Source organism: Coregonus lavaretus, assembly GCF_964263955.1.
Source record: "Coregonus lavaretus genome assembly, contig: HAP1_SCAFFOLD_2326, whole genome shotgun sequence".
NCBI classification, from domain to species: Eukaryota; Metazoa; Chordata; class Actinopteri; order Salmoniformes; family Salmonidae; genus Coregonus; species Coregonus lavaretus.
This window is the reverse complement of record NW_028161147.1, coordinates 18,291-35,430: the sequence shown is the minus strand read 5'-3', so window position 1 is coordinate 35,430 and position 17,140 is coordinate 18,291. Positions and strand designations below refer to the sequence as shown.

General features: G+C 42.9%; 1 protein-coding gene across 1 annotated transcript in view; it reads right to left on the bottom strand.

Annotated features, from left to right (window-relative positions):
• Positions 1-2,404: 2,404 nt before the first annotated feature.
• LOC311121069 (protocadherin Fat 3-like) overlaps positions 2,405-17,140 on the bottom strand; it is a gene marked incomplete at its 5' end in the record, with an annotated part of 30,287 nt that continues 15,551 nt past the window's right edge. Inside the window, 6 exons of the mRNA XM_084195604.1 lie at positions 2,405-6,171; positions 7,266-7,301; positions 8,626-8,685; positions 11,370-11,483; positions 13,562-14,018; positions 14,420-14,693. Coding sequence (XP_084051730.1) covers positions 5,474-6,171; positions 7,266-7,301; positions 8,626-8,685; positions 11,370-11,483; positions 13,562-14,018; positions 14,420-14,693 — 1,639 coding nt within the window. The remainder of the gene's footprint in view (positions 6,172-7,265; positions 7,302-8,625; positions 8,686-11,369; positions 11,484-13,561; positions 14,019-14,419; positions 14,694-17,140) is intronic.

Sequence of the window (17,140 nt, the reverse complement as noted above, 5' to 3'; positions counted from 1 at the left end):
CGTGTCTGTTACTTGAACTCTGTGAAGCATTTATTTGGGCTGCAATCTGAGGTGCAGTTAATTGCCGATTTCTGAGGCTGGTAACTCTAATGAACTTATCCTCTGCAGCAGAGGTAACTCTGGGTCTTCCTTTCCTGTGGAGGTCCTCATGAGAGCCAGTTTCATCATAGCGCTTGATGGTTTCGCTTGATGGTTTCTGCGACTGCACTTGAAGAAACTTTCAAAGTTCTTGAAATGTTCCGTATTGACTGACCTTCATGTCTTAAAGTAATAATGGACTGTCGTTTCTCTTTGCTTATTTGAGCTGTTCTTGCCTTAATATGGACTTAGTCTTTTACGAAATAGGGCTATCTTCTGTATAACAACCCTACCTTGTCACAACACAACTGATTGGTTCAAACGCATTAAGAAGGAAAGAAATTCCACAAATTAACTTTTAACAAGACACACCTGTTAATTGAAATGCATTCCAGGTGACTACCTCATGAAGCTGGTTGAGAGAATGCCAAGAGTGTGCAAAGCAGTCATCAAGGCAAAGGGTGGCTACTTTGAATAATCTCAAATATAAAATATATTTTGATTTGTTTAACACTTTTTTGGTTACTACATGATTCCACGTGTTATTTCATAGTTTTGATGTCTTCACTATTATTCTACAATATAGAAAATAGTAAAAATAAAGAAAAACCCTGGAATGAGTAGATGTGTCCAAACTTTTGACTGGTACTGTATATTAAATACTGTAGTATTACTATAGTTTAAAAACTGTAGTTTATTTGCGGTCACGGTAGTGTTTTTGCGGACACACCTACAGTTTACTACAGAATTCTATAGTAAGTACTACACATGATCAAGGAATACTAGTGTGTAGTATAGTATTCTACAGTATACAACTGTGGAAAAGCCCATCGTTGATTGACAATCTTTTGCACACGGCCTTGCGCTCCCTCTTGTGGTTTCACGGGCTTGAGTTATAAGCGCGCCATTCCACCTGATGCAAGCCTGCATCTGTCGGCAGCTCCATTTACTTTTTTGCAACTTTTATTCTTGTGTTGTGTACACCAGTTGTGCGTAAGTGCGTAAGTGCCAAAAGACCACACACACACATGCTTGCTATACAACACTATGCCTTGTAATAAATAATTGACAGTTTGCATGGATCTCTTGGGCTTAGCCTTTTCCTTCTAACTGAGGAAATACATCTGTAGTTAAACACCAGTCAAGCCAAGTTACGCATCTAGTGTTCCACAACTACAACATTTTATAGTAAGCGCTGTAGTATTCTACAGTATACTACAAAATTCTATATTAAGCACTACACGATCGAGGTATACTACAGTGTGTAGTAAAGTATTCTACAGTATACTACAGTTTTATTCTATATTAAGAACTATAGTATTCTTTCATGGAATGCGACATCTGCAATGTAGTTGGCCTGGAACGCTAGCAAAATCTTACACAGCTTAATGCAGCTCAGAGTAGCACTGAAAATGTTGTGCTTTGTGCCACTGTGTACATGAAGGTTTGCATAGCTACTCATAATGTAGTGCTGTGGTTCATTGGGTTGCAATGTTGTTGTTTTTTTGTGCTGTACTGTGTACCAATGTAGCTCTGTTTAATGTTTTTATGGACCTGCTTGTTGACTTGTGTGGTACTTTAGAGCAGTTTGTCCCAACTCCGGTCCTCGAGTAACCCCAACATGACACATTTTTGTTGTAGCCCCGGAGAAAAACACCTAATTGAACTTGTCAAGGACTTGATGATTAGTTAACAAGTAGAATCAGGTGTGCTTGTCCGGGTCCACAATATAAATATGTACTGTTGGGGTTACTGGAGAACCGGAGATGGGACACACTGCTTTAGAGTAGGGATACTCAACTCTTACCCTATGATGACCGGAGCCTGCTGGTTTTCTGTTCTACCTGATAATTAATTGCATACACCTCGTGTCCCGGTTCTAAATCAGTCCTTAATTAGAGGGGGGAAATAAAAAAATGCAGTGGGACTGGCTTCGAGGTCCAGATTTGAGTTTCAGGGCTTTAGAGCAATAAGTGATACTTGCATATAAATCTGTAATCATACCAAGTTACCTTGCAAACAAGTTACCTCGCAAACCTTTTACAGTTAACCAAATGTAGTCCATTCTGTAACATCTTAGGCAAACCTTTTACAGTTAACCAAGTTTAGTCCATTCTGTAACGTTATAGGCAAACCTTTTACAGTTAACCAAGTTTAGTCCATTCTGTAACATCTTAGGCAAACCTTTTACAGTTAACCAAGTTTAGTCCATTCTGTAACATCATAGGCAAACCTTTTACAGTTAACCAAGTTTAGTCCATTCTGTAACATCTTAGGAAAACCTTTTACATTGCATTAAGAAAGAATTGAGTCTTTGTTTGATCAAGAACCTTTTTATTTTTAGCATTGATTTAAAAAACAAAAAAGCAGTTAAAAAATAACTCATTTTGTACACTCAATTGCTGCAGTTAGATTAGACATATTTTAATACTACCTAAAATCATTGAAAAGGAACAGAAACCAGAGAAAGATATAAAAAATTTAAAAAAATACCGGGATGTAATGTAATGCAGGTTTTGTGCATTTAATACTGTGCAAGTTCTACCTAGTCTATTGAATGGCTTTTTATGTTTTAAAGCAAAGGTTAATGAAAAAATTAAAAAAAGACTTTAGGCAAAAGGCCAACAGAGGAGGGGAGATGATTGATTTCTCATGGTCTCTTATTGTCCACATTCACATCGAACAAAAACAAGAAACTCAAAGAAAGACAGTCAGGATTGCAATTCAATATCTACAAAATCAGCATTTTAACAACCTAGCTATCTATGTACACTGTACAAAGATTTTAACATAAACGTACATCTTTTACAAAAAAATCTTGCCCGACTGGATCAGGCATATTATATTACAATACAACTCCAAGTCCAATACAACTCCAAGTCCAATACAACTCCAATACAACTCCAACTCCAATACAACTCCAAGTCCAATACAACTCCAATACAACTCCAAGTCCAATACATCTCCAAGTCCAATCCGACACTCATCTGTTTTGTTATCTGTCCTTCTGTCCTGGAGTGATCCAGATGTGTGTAGAATAAAGCCATTGTTAGTGACCGTTGTTTATATCATTTTTTAAGCGGACGGAACCAAAATGGAACACAGCAACTGACAAGACTCATGATGCAACGCTGTCTGGCCGCTGTGACGGTATGGGATGCTACATTATTATATTATTTTCCCAGAATGCATTTGCATTGTGCACAGACCCTACTCCTCATCCACCAGTCAGTCTATTGCTGTTATGGCTTCGGGAAATACTGGAGTGACTCTATGAACCCTGCTCAGTGTAAAACATGGGACAGAAGGAGAACAAGGAGGGGAAATAAAATATTGAGTTGCATGCTGGGTAATGTAATAGCTCAAGCAAACTCAATGTAAATTGTCAATTTTCAACATCTATTTGAAAATCAGGGACTTTAGTGAAAACACAAAAATTCCTCAATGCTTATTATACTAATGTAACTGGTCCAGAATTACATATCATCATAATGTCCTTTGGAGGATTTCAATAATATAGCACGTTTCATGTAATAATCATCAAAACCAAAAATCTAAAGATACTAGTGCAAAACAATAAAGATCATATATCATCATTAAAGCAAAATGACTTGGCCCAAAAGGAGAGAGGCAAGATAGCCGTTTAGCATGTGGTGGGACAGATGCATGGCTAAACCCTCATGGCGTCACAGGCCTGATTTCAGGGGAGGAGGTCTGGACTAAGGGTAATAAGAAACATATTTCACATCAATCCAAATGGCATTCTTAGAGTGGATAATAATAAATACAAAATATTCTTCACATAAAAATTTAAAAAACCTTTACCCCAATTTCGTGATATCCAATTGGTAGTTACAGTCTTGTCCCATCGCTGCAACTCCTGTACGGACTTCGGAGAGGCAAAGGTCGAGAGCTATGCGTTCTCTGAAACACGACCCTGCCAAGCCGCACTGCTTCTTGACACAATGCTCACTTAACCCGGAAGCCAGCTACACCAATGTGTTGGAGGAAACTGTACAACTGCCAACCGAAGTCAGCTTGCAGGCGCCCGGCCCGCCACAAGGAGTCGCTAGAGCGCAATGGGACAAGGACATCCCGGCCGGCCAAACCCTCCCCTAACCCGGACGACACTGGGCCAATTGTGTGCCGCCTCATGGGTCTCCCGGTCACGGCCAGCTGTGACACAGCCTGGGATTGAACCCGGGTCTGTATTGATGCCTAAAGCACTGCGATGCATTGCCTTAGACCGCTGCGGCACTCGGGAGGCCAACTTCTTTCATTTCTATTTCACAAATTCTGTACAGGCTAAATTCTGTCCCCCCTGAATCCTGGTTAGTGAGAAGTCCTTTGGGCCTCTGTGGGTGAGCAGGTATAGTGAGAGGTGGGACAGGGGAGCTGTGTGCAGCTAAAAACAATCACATGTTTGGGGAAAAGAGAAGGCCATATCACAGTACTGACCGTTCAATTACAATACTGTCTTCTTTTCTTTTCCCCAAACATTCTTCACCTTTTCTTTATTCACTAACTCATCCATTTTCTCTGCACTAACTCATCCATTTTCTCTGCACTAGCTCATCCATTTTCTCTGCACTAGCTCATCCATTTTCTCTGCACTAGCTCATCCATTTTCTCTGCACTAGCTCATCCATTTTCTCTGCACTAACTCATCCATTTTCTCTGCACTAGCTCATCCATTTTCTCTGCACTAACTCATCCATTTTCTCTGCACTAACTCATCCATTTTCTCTGCACTTGCTCATCCATTTTCTCTGCACTAGCTCATCCATTTTCTCTGCACTTGCTCATCCATTTTCTCTGCACTTGTCTCTTAAAAGTTTGTATGTTTTTCAACTTAATCTTTCTTATTCACATTCTTACCCTGTTTTCATACTTACTCAACATATCTGGTAGGCTCCCTGTTCCTCGCTATGGAAGAGTATAACACTCTAGGGTAGTGGCTATGATGATGGCCAGCTTTAGGTACTAATGTTCCAAAACACATTGCTTTTCATTGCGTGTGGCTTGGTATTAGCTTAAGGGTAGTGGCTAAAGGGTCATGGTTAATGGTAGTGGCTTGAAATGAGGAAAAGTGGTTTAAGGATAAAGCCTGCAATGGGTGAAGTGGTTTAAGGTTAGTGTTTGCAATGGCAGTGGTTGAAGGGTTAGGGTGTGTACTGTTTTGATGATGTAGCCACTAGCTAGCAGTGTGTCCATTAAACACCAATCATTCCCCTCTGAGCGAGGACCTCCATTTTTCATTACTCAATCCAGAGGAATCTGCACAGCTCGACACAGCATCCACAGCTCGTCCACTTCCTACCCCAGCAGTCTCTGTCCTGCTCTCCTGCCCACCCCGTCCCCTAGCCACTCTCCTTGACCCCACGGTGGGGCCCAGTCAGACCTCAGTCTGTTGCTGCATCTCTACGGTGTGTGTCCCCCTCTGGTGGAGCTCATCCATACTGTCAAAGTCACTACCGCCCGCCTCCGAGTCGTCAAAGCCACAGGGCGCCGACACGTCCGAGGCTGATGACGCGTCCACCGACAACCTCATATTCAGCGACACATTATCATCCATGTCCCCGCCTCCCGGCGTGATCGCCCCACCCACAAAAGTGCTGAACTCCTCCCCTCCTGGCCCGCCTTGCCCCGCCTCCCCCAAAGGCAGCTGGTGTGGGGGCAGGTATTGGCTGGGGTGGAAGTGTGGGCGGGGGGACCTGTGGCGTCCGGTGCTGCCACTAACACTCCCACTCAGGGTGCTCTCCTTGGAGGCAGGCTGGGTGGCGGGCAAGGTGTCGTAGGGGTGCTCCTGGTACTCCTCCAGGGGAGTGGGGAGGGGAGGAGGGAGCTGGTCCTGGGTCAGGAACTCCTCCTCATGAGGAGGGGGGAAGTCACTGTCGATGTCGTAGCCCCCGAGGTAGTAGTCTGACTCCAGTTCCCGGGCGCTGCCCCCCAGGCGAGAGCTGCCCCCCAGTCGGGAGGCTGAGGCAACCATGTCTCCGTGGCCCCCCAGGCCTCTGGCCTCGTAACTGGGCACCTCCTCGATGTCGGGTAGCCTTGAGTTGGGCATCCAGTCAGACGTGTCCCAGTGATATGCTGGAAGAGGGAGAGACAGAGTTAGATCACATTTAGCAGACACAATCTCTGCCAACATGCCCGATGGACAGTTACAATCTGCAGGTCCATCAGGCATGTTAGTGGACAACTACAGTCTGTCTGCAGAGGTCCATCGGGCATGCTTGTAGACAACAAAAACACAGTTAGACGTCAACCACAACATGCAGGAGGGAGGCCTGGGAATGTCAGGTCAGTGGTCACATCATGTCAGGGTTCAGAAGGAGTAAGGGTGGCACTTCGGAACAGCCAAGCCATGGTGAGAGGTCAGAGGTTACTGACCGATGGGATCATTCAACGTCAACAATCACATCACAGCTTGACATACTTCCACATGTTAACAAGGGAACATTTCACAAAGCATTAAACTGTAAAATACAAAACAAAAACAAAGAACGGAAAGACAGACAGACAGACAGTAAGACAGACAGACAGTACATGCATCAAAGGAAATTATAAAACCAAAGTGAGAAGCACTAAAAAGTTAAATCCATCCTGACAGGTTCAAGAAAAGCTTCAAACAACAAATCTCAACAAAGCAACGTCAGCAAGGACAAACTCATTAAAAGCAGTAACATCAGCAGTAACATCAGTCAAATTAAAAGCAGTAACATCAGTCAAATGGAGTAAAAACTAAACAACACGCTCGGAGGTGGGATGCAAATGCAATGCAGTGAGAGGATCAAACATCACATGTCACAGGCAGCAGGTGACAGCAAATAAAAGCGAAAATTGGCCAAACTGAGGAGGAACGGCCACGAGGCGCGTTGGAGAGTGAGTGGTTGTCATGGGAGATGAGCGAAGCCTCTCCACCCAGGCAACGTTCCAAGGTTGCATCAGGGCTGCTCAGTCAGCACAACAACACTGTGCCTGGGGATAACGCATGCTGGGTTGTGTGTGTGTTGGCAGGGGGCTAGGAGCAACAAATCACACAAATACAGTGAGCTGCGACGGAGAATGAGAAGAGGGTGAGCGAGAGGGAGAGTGAGAGAGGGAGAGTGAGAGAGGGAGAGGGAGATTAAGAGGGCAAGAGAAGTAAAGGGAGTGAGAGAGATGAAGAGAATGGTGTGGATCACCTCTGTTGTAGCTCTGACCTTGATCCATGACTGACACTGTCAGGTGGGAGAACAGGAGAAGAGAGAGCTTTAGCGTGTGTTTGCGAGGCTTAAGAACGGACCATCTGAGACTTGGGGGGAGGGCTTTTATCTATCTCCCTCAATCTCTCACTACTCCTCCCATCCACCTGAATGTGTAATATATCAATGTATTTATAATATGTCCGTTTATTTATGTACGTGTAATATGTCAGTTTATATATGTACGTGTAATATGTCAGTTTATTTATGTACGTGTAATGTCAGTTTATTTATGTATGTGTAATATGTCCGTTCATTTATGTATGCGGAATATGTTAATGCACATGTTGTGAGTAACACTGATTCAGCCTTGAACTTTTTGCAGTGGTGTAAAGTACTTAAGTAAAAATACTTTAAAGTACTACTTAAGTAGTTTTTTTTGGGTATCTGTACTTTACTATTTATATTTTTTCACTACTTTTACTTCACTACATTCCTAAAGAAAATAATGTACTTTTTACTCCATACATTTTCCCTGACACCCAAAAGTACTCATTTTGAATGCTTAGCAGGACAGAAAATGGTTATATTCACACACTTATTAAGAGAACATCCCTGGTCATCCCTACTGCCTCTGATCTGACGGACTCACTAAACACAAATGCTTCATTTGTAAATGATGTCTGCGTGTTGTAGTGTGCCCCTGGCTATCTGTAAATAAATAAAAAAACAAGAAAATGTTGCCGTCAGGTTTGCTTAATTAATATAAGCAATTTGAAATGATTTATACTTTTACTTTTGATACTTAAGTATATTTTTGCAATTACATTTACTTTTGATATTTTAGTATATTTTAAACCAAATACTTAAAAACTTTTACTCAAGTAGTATTTTACTGGTGACTTTCACTTTTACTTGAGTCATTTTCTATTAAGGTATCTTTACTTTTACTCAAGTATGACAATTGGGTACTTTTTCCACCACTGCCTTTTTGTCAGCCCCCCCATGAACCCCTGATGTGTGTGTGTGTGTGTGTGTGTGTGTGTGTGTGTGTGTGTGTGTGTGTGTGTGTGTGTTGAGGCTTGACACCTCAACACATGGGTTCCATGTAAGCTAGGTACTTGATGTGTACTGAAAATATAAAGCCTACAGTATGTGTGTGTACATTGAGTTTACATTACATACAAGCCATGTATTTTACATCATAGCTGAAGTACATGATCTTCAAACAACGGCACAGTCATGGTATTGTCATGGATAACACTGGCATGGCATCTCATAGAGAGAGAGATAAGTACCGGGAGAAGTAAAGAGAATGTCAGAAGGATAGAGAGAGAGAAGGGTGGATGAGACACGGTACCTTCGTTTTCAATAGTGTCGACTGCATCATTGACCAGTCGAATGACAGTCACTATGGAGGCTTGTTGAAGAGAAGCAGAGGGAGGAGACACGGTTTGAGACACAGGAAGTTGACAACAGGCTCCCAGGAAGCAGAGCTACTATTGGCTGAAGATGGGATCAACACTAGAGGTGTGTAACATGGGAGGTGTCTGATCAAAAGCTACACATGGAACCAGATTTAGAAGACCTACACTCTTAGAAAAAAAGGAGCTATCTAGTACCTAAAAGGAGTTTTCGGCTGTCCCCATAGGAGAACTCAGAGAGATGAGAGCTAGACTGTTAAATTATGTTTTGAAGACATTCAATGAAAATCAGATAATTACAAAAACAACAACCAAATCGAGAAAGAAAATGGAATGAACATAATAATGACATCCAATCACATCACATCCACTGGAGCGGTCGTCCGAACTGATTGGTCCGCTTCAAATTGTTCTGTGGCCTGATTGGCTAGCATCACAGTCAGATATTATGTGAAATGTGATCATCTTGACAGTAAAGCAGTTCCATTAATTATGAATGAATGAAGCATCAATGTTGATATGTCAACATTGCATTTCAGTTCTGTAGTGTAGTACATAGTAGCAACACACTATGATTATGTAGATTCACCATGGTGATATCAGTGATTTATGCAGAATGATCTGAGTGAACCATGTTTATCCAGAAACGCCAATCTATAGGCTAACTCTCAAAGTAAAAATAACTACTACGGACTTTTTTCCAATACCAAAACGCCACAAAGTCCACAACAACACAGCACAAGTTACATAAAAAAAAAAAAAAAACACAACACATAAACAACCACCTAAAACCTGAACTGGCTTCTGACAACAATTAGAGCTGCAGTATCAACGACTACAACCATAGAAAGACATGCTTGAATGCGTGATGATGAAATGATGACAAGTCAACACAACATAACACAGCTGTCTGTCTGTCTGTGTGCATACTGTCACTTCCAAATTAAAACAACAATTACATTTACGTCATTTAGCAGACGCTCTTATCCAGAGCGACTTACAGTTAGTGAATACATATTTTTTTATACTGGCCCCCCGTGGGAATCGAACCCACAACCATGGCGTTGCAAACGCCATGCTCTATCAACTGAGCTACATCCCTGCCGGCCATTCCCTCCCCTACCCTGGACCAATTGTGCGCCGCCCATGAGTCTCCCGGTCGCGGCCGGCTGTGACAGAGCCTGGATTCGAACCAGGATCTCTAGTGGCACAGTTAGCACTGCGATGCAGTGCCTTAGACCACTGCGCCACTCAGGTGGCAACCTGACAGGTGTGGAAATTCACTGGATTAAAATCAATGGATTAATCACTGGACAGTTTAATCTCCATCTCTTCATTCAAAGACTCAATCGTTGACACTCTTACTGACAGTTGTGGCTGCTTCGTGTGATGTATTGTTGTCTCTACCTTCTTGCCCTTTGTGCTGTTTTCTGTGCCCAATAATGTTTGTACCATGTTTTGTGCTGCTGCCATGTTGTGTTGTCATGTGTTGCTGCCATGCTATGTTGTTATCTTAGGTCTCTCTTTATGTAGTGTTGTGGTGTCTCTCTTTATGTAGTGTTGTGGTGTCTCTCTTTATGTAGTGTTGTGGTGTCTCTCTTTATGTAGTGTTGTGGTGTCTCTCTTTATGTAGTGTTGTGGTGTCTCTCTTTATGTAGTGTTGTGGTGTATCTCTTTATGTAGTGTTGTGGTGTCTCTCTTTATGTAGTGTTGTGGTGTATCTCTTTATGTAGTGTTGTGGTGTCTCTCTTTATGTAGTGTTGTGGTGTCTCTCTTTATGTAGTGTTGTGGTGTCTCTCTTTATGTAGTGTTGTGGTGTCTCTCTTTATGTAGTGTTGTGGTGTCTCTCTTTATGTAGTGTTGTGGTGTCTCTCTTTATGTAGTGTTGTGGTGTATCTCTTTATGTAGTGTTATGGTGTCTCTCTTTATGTAGTGTTGTGGTGTATCTCTTTATGTAGTGTTGTGGTGTCTCTCTTGTCTTTATGTGTTTTGTCCTATATTTTCTATTTTATTTTTTATCCCCCGTCTCCACAGGAGGCCTTTTGGCTTTTTGTAGGCCGTCATTGTAGATAAGAATTTGTTCTTAACTGACTTGCCTAGTTAAATAAGAAAAAAACTTCCAAACATGAACAAATTATATGAAACACATAAATCAAACAATAAATCACCATGATTTGAGGAAAAACAAACTAACACACTGGATAACAAATAGTTTTCCTGAAACACTTTTATAACACAGCAGGAGTAAATGTATCTGTTGGAGAGAGGGCTTTAGGAGAGAGGGCTTTAGGAGAGAGGGCTTTAGGAAACAATAAACACTCCAGGGTTCCCATAGTTATTGTTAATCACAGCATCTCTTTTAATGCTCTAACATCAAACCACCCCCGACTCCTCCCCTAGTCCCCTATCTCTTCGGTGTTTGCAGATCTAAATTAACTGTTATTGACGCAATATGGTGACGGCGTCACCTCATCCGATTTGCTTTAGGGAGCTTCAGCCATATTGCTTTCACATACAGTATCTGGTTCCTCTGAATCTGCCGACAGCAAAGGGTTATGATAGGGGGTTAGGGGAAGACAGGACTAAGTTAAGGGTTGCTATCGAACTGGATGGCAGACTAGCTCACTGTCGTTATGGTTGTGGCCAGAAAGAGGCACGAGAAAGGAGGGGCGTGTTTTACCGTTGTCGTCGCAGGAGTCGGACTGGAAGGAGCTCAGTGATTGGACCTCAGAGTTGCTGCCCTTGTTGCTCCCTGAGAAACAGGTCATCTCTTCACCCATATCTACCATTTTACCTGCAGGGAGAGGTCAGAGGTTAGAGGTCAGGGTGTCAGAGGTTAGGACGGCGGTGGGAGCAGGCCAGGGAGAGTTGGCCCTCTGCGAGGTTAGTCACAGAAGAAGAAAACAGGCTCGTTAGTACTAGGGCTGTCTTTGTTGTGGCACAAATCACACACACACACCTCGGCTCCAGTGACAACAATGCGGGCAAGGAGAGCTAGAGGTACCACACACACACACTTTTGATTTGGGAATCAAAGCCAGCTCATAATTAGGATGGTCTTGATAAACTGAACGTGATACTCTCTGAGTGTAGTTGTGTGTAATATGAATATGGAAATTGAACAAACAACGCACTCCCCCCTCAAGGGTTCCTGGAAAAGAGGGATACTCAATCACACAAACATACATTTGAATATACAGTCGTGGTCAAAAGTTAAGAATGACACAAGTATTGGTCTTCACAAAGTTTGCTGCTTCAGTGTTTTTAGATATTTTTGTCAGATGTTACTATGGTATACTGAAGTGTAATTACAAGCATTCCATAAGTGTCAAAGGCTTTTATTGACAATTACATTAAGTTTATGCAAAGAGTCAATATTTGCAGTGTTGGCCCTTCTTTTTCAAGAACTCTGCAATCCGCCCTGGCATGCTGTCAATTACCTTCTGGGCCACATCCTGACTGATGGCAGCCCATTCTTGCATAATCAATGCTTGGAGTTTGTCAGAATTTGTGGGTTTTTGTTTGTCCTCCTGCCTCTTGAGGATCGACCACAAGTTCTCAATGGGATTCAGGTCTGGGGAGTTTCCTGGCCATGGACCCAAAATGTCGATGTTTTGTTCCCCGAGCCACTTAGTTATCACGTTTGCCTTATGGCAAGGTGCTCCATTATGCTGGAAAAGGCATTGTTCGTCACCAAACTGTTCTTGGATGGTTGGGAGAAGTTCCTCTCGGAGGATGTGTTGGTACCATTCTTTATTCATGGCTGTGTTCTTAGGCAAAATTGTGAGTGAGCCCACTCCCTTGGCTGAGAACCAACCCCACACATGAATGGTCTCAGGATGCTTTACTGTTGGCATGACACAGGACTGATAGTAGCGCTCACCTTGTCTTCTCCGGAAAAGCTTTTTTCCGGATGCCCGAAACAATCGGAAAGGGGATTCATCAGAGAAAATGACTTTACCCCAGTCCTCAGCAGTCCAATCCCTGTACCTTTTGCAGAATATCAGTCTGTCCCTGATGTTTTTCCTGGGGAGAAGTGGCTTCCCTTCTTGACACCAGGCCATCCTCCAAAAGTCTTCGCCTCACTGTGTGTGAAGATGCACTCACACCTGCCTGCTGCCATTCCTGAGCAAGCTCTGCACTGGTGGTGCCCCGATCCCGCAGCTGAATCAACTTTAGGAGACGGTCCTGGCGCTTGTTGGACTTTCTTGGGCGCCCTGAAGCCTTCTTCACAACAATTGAACCTCTCTCCTTGAAGTTCTTGATGATCCGATAAATGGTGGATTTAGGTGCAATCTTATTAGCACAAATATCCTTGCCTGTGAAGCCCTTTTTGTGCAAAGCAATGATGACGGCACGTGTTTCCTTGCAGGTAACCATGGTTAACAGAGGAAGAACAATGATTTCAAGCATCACCCTCCTTTTAAAGCTTCCAGTCTGTTATTCTAACTCAATCAGCATGACAGAGTGATCTCCAGCTTTGTCCTCGTCAACACTCTCACCTGTGTTAACGAGAGAATCAGTGACATGATGTCAGCTGGTCCTTTTGTGGAAGGGCTGAAATGCAGTGGAAATGTTTTTGGGGGGATTAAGTTCATTTTCATGGCAAAGAGGGACTTTGCAATTAATTGCAATTCATCTGATCACTCTTCATAACATTCTGGAGCATATGCAAATAACTGAGGCAGCAGACTTTGTGAAAATTAATATTTGTGTCATTCTCAAAACTTTTGACCACGACTGTACAGTATGCGTGAATGCACACACACAAGACACTCACAAAAACAAACACGTATGAACAAAGACTGTACCACACACAAACATATTCAAATTCATCACACTAACACATAACTATGCCACCCACGCACACACACTGACCCTCATCGCAGTCCCAGGGGCTCTTGTGGATGGAGTCACAGTCGGAACGACAGGGCGAGACAGGTGGCAGGTTGGGCGCCACGCTACACACCACCACCCCCCTCCGCGTTGTGCCTCCCAGAATCCTGGGAGACTCTGGGTGGAAGGTGCTCATCTCAGTGTGTTCCACACCTCTCCCGTCCGCCATCTTCTCCAGCGTGGACCGCGGCTCGCCTTGGAAACAGGGCGTGTACGCCATGGGCCTCACAGGCACCTGAGGTGGGCCGAGCATCCCAGCTCCGCCCCCTATCACCGTGGTACAGAGCCCCGCTTCGGCGTACAGGTTCAAGGGGTCTCCTGGCGTGCAGCGCAGGGTCTTGAACTGAACCCCGTTGGCCTTGTTTAACAGAGCTGCTGTTGCTGGATCTTGGACCAGTGTCAAGTTGTTACGGGAGTAGTTCTTCTGGAACACCTGGAGCCAAAATGTTTTTATTGTATTTCTTGTAAAACAATATATAGGATTACAGATATAGGATCTTAAACCAGTTTCTGTGGTAGAAAAATAATCCTGCAGCAACAGGAAATGTGACGTTTTATGTGGATTATAATTCATGGACATTTTTGTAGGGGTTGATACATTTTTCTTAAGGGAAATTCAAGTCTGACATTTCTGTGGAAATTAGAAACTTCAGAAGCCTTTTTAAACCTCAGATACAATACAAGTTTTAAATGTACTGCATCGCAGCACAGGGTGATCAAATTAAGATCCTACATCTGTAAAAGCAATGAAGTCTGAATTATTTGATAAAACTTACACATTTCATCGTAAAAATAAAAACACATGAGAATAATTAAACAACACAATACAAATACCTTCTTGCGGAAGGCGATGAAGAGGATGATGAGGGTGACGATGACGAAGAGGACGACAGCAATGCCGATCAGTTCTTCTTTCCCCACCATGGCGTGTCCAGCCTGCATGTCTGGTACCACCACGGGCCGCAGGCCGCAGCGCTGGCCCACGAAGCCTGCCGTGCAGTTACAGTAGAACGAGCCGTGCGTGTTGACACACAAACCGCCGTTCTCACATTCTGCCGCGCCGCCCGTGGCTCCGCTCCGCTCACACTCATTTAAGTCCTCCTCGCACCTGGAGAGGGTGAACGGAGGAGGGGAGTGAGAGAAGGAAGACGAGAGAGGGATGAGGGGAGAAAGAGGGGTTGTTAAAACTTTGTTTGGTAATCAGTTTGGATAGTCCGACTTACAGTTGCCTCTATATACTCCAAAAACAATCCTTGATGTAGGTATCAATAGATCTGAACCTTTGTCACTTCAGTTGGCACTTTAATAACTGTTACAGATAGTTTGTGGGTCATTTAATTCAGTTGAAGTCGGAAGTTTACATACACCTTAGCCAAATACATTTAAACTCTGTTTTTCACAATTCCTGACATTTAATCCTAGTAAAAATTCCCTGTCTTAGGTCAGTTAGGATCACCATTTATTTTAAGAATGTGAAATGTCCGAATAATAGTAGAGAGAATGATTTATTTCAGCTTTTATTTCTTTCATCACATTCAAAGTGGGTCAGGGCTTTGCTCGCACACGCTTTTTCAGTTCTGCCCATAACTTTTCTATAGGATTGAGGTCAGGGCTTTGTGATGACCACTCCAATACCTTGACTTTGTTGTCCTTAAGCCATGTCTTGAAATGTTGCTTCAATATATCCACATCATTTTCTTTCCTCATGATGCCATCTATTTTGTGAAGTGCACCAGTCCCTCCTGCAGCAAAGGACCCCCACAGCATGATGCTGCCACCCCCGTGCTTCACGGTTGGGATGGTGTTCTTCGGCTTGCAAGCATACCCCTTTTTCCTCCAAACATAACGATGGTCATTATGGCCAAACAGTTCTATTTTTGTTTAATCAGAACAGAGGACATTTCTCCAAAAAGTACGATCTTTGTCCCCATGTGCAGTTGCAAACCGTAGTCTGGCTTTTTTATGGCGGTTTTGGAGAGTGGCTTCTTCCTTGCTGAGCGGCCTTTCAGGTTATGTCGATATAGGACTCGTTTTTACTGTGGATATAGATACTTTTTACCTGTTTCCTCCAGCTTCTTCACAAGGTCCTTTGCTGTTGTTCTGGGATTGTTTTGCACTTTTCGCACCAAAGTACGTTCATCTCTAGGAGACAGAACGCATCTCCTTCCTGAGCAGTATGACGGCTGCGTGGTCCCATGGTGTTTATACTTGCGTACTATTGTTTGTACAGATGAATGTGGTACCTTCAGGCATTTGGAAATTGCTCCCAAGGATGAACCAGACTTGTGGAGGTCTACAGTTTTTTTTCTGAGGTCTTGGCTGATTTCTTTTGATTTTCCCATGATGTCAAGCAAAGAGCCACTGAGTTTGAAGGTAGGCCTTGAAATACATCCACAGGTACACCTCCAATTGACTCAAATTATGTAAATTAGCCTATCAGAAGCTTCTAAAGCCATGGCATCATTAAAGGCACAGTCAACTTAGTGTATGTACACTTCTGACCCACTGGAATTATGATACAGTGAATTATAAGTGAAATAATCTGTCTGTAAACAATTGTTGGAAAAATTACTTGTGTCATGCACAAAGTAGATGTCCTAACCGACTTGCCAAAACTATAGTTTGTTAACAAGAAATTTGTGGAGTGGTTGAAAAACTAGTTTTAATGACTCCAACCTAAGTGTATGTAAACTTCCGACTACAACTGTATCTTGTTTCGTCTCTATTGTTGCCATTGTCCTGGCTGGAAGAAGGTTCAGTGAATGGGGAGATACAGCGTGAGGTAATACAGTAGGGGGAGTGCGAGTGCTTTTCAAATGTAATGTTTCATGCATTCTCCACACTCTCGTCCTCACAAGAACGTACTCAGGAGAATGCACTCGGAGCATGAGGGTGTGGAGCACTGTAGTACGCATATTGAAAAACAACCCTAGTCTCCTATGTTCCCTATCAAATAACGAACACGCCGAGGTTGACTTTCCTGATCTTTCTCATCTGAAATTAAAATTGCTTCGATGATGGAACACAAGCTGCTGGTGTGCGCGTGCGTGTTTCAGCAAGTAAGAAAAGTGTATAAGTGTTATTACACCCTGCCCACATGTACATATTACCTAAATTACCTCGACTAACCTGTACCCCTGCACATTGACTCTGTACCGGTACCCCCTGTATATAGCCTCGCTACTGTTATTTTATTTTACTGCTGCTCTTTAATTATTTGTTAATTGTTATTTTTTACTTATCTATTTTTTACTTAACACTTATTTTTCTTAAAACTTCCTTGTTGGTTAAGGGCTTGTAAGTAAGCATTTCACTGTAAGTTCTACACTTGTTGTATTCGGCGCATGTGGCAAATAACATTTGATTTGATTTGGAATTAGTGACCTTGTGACTTTGGTGCACCTGCTATTTCAACCTCTAAATGCCCGGCTATGAAAAGCCAAGTGACATTTACTCCTGATGTACTGACCTGTTGCAACCTCTACAACCACTGTGATTATTATTATTATTGACCCTGCTGGTCATCTATGAACGTTTGAACATCTTGAATAAAAA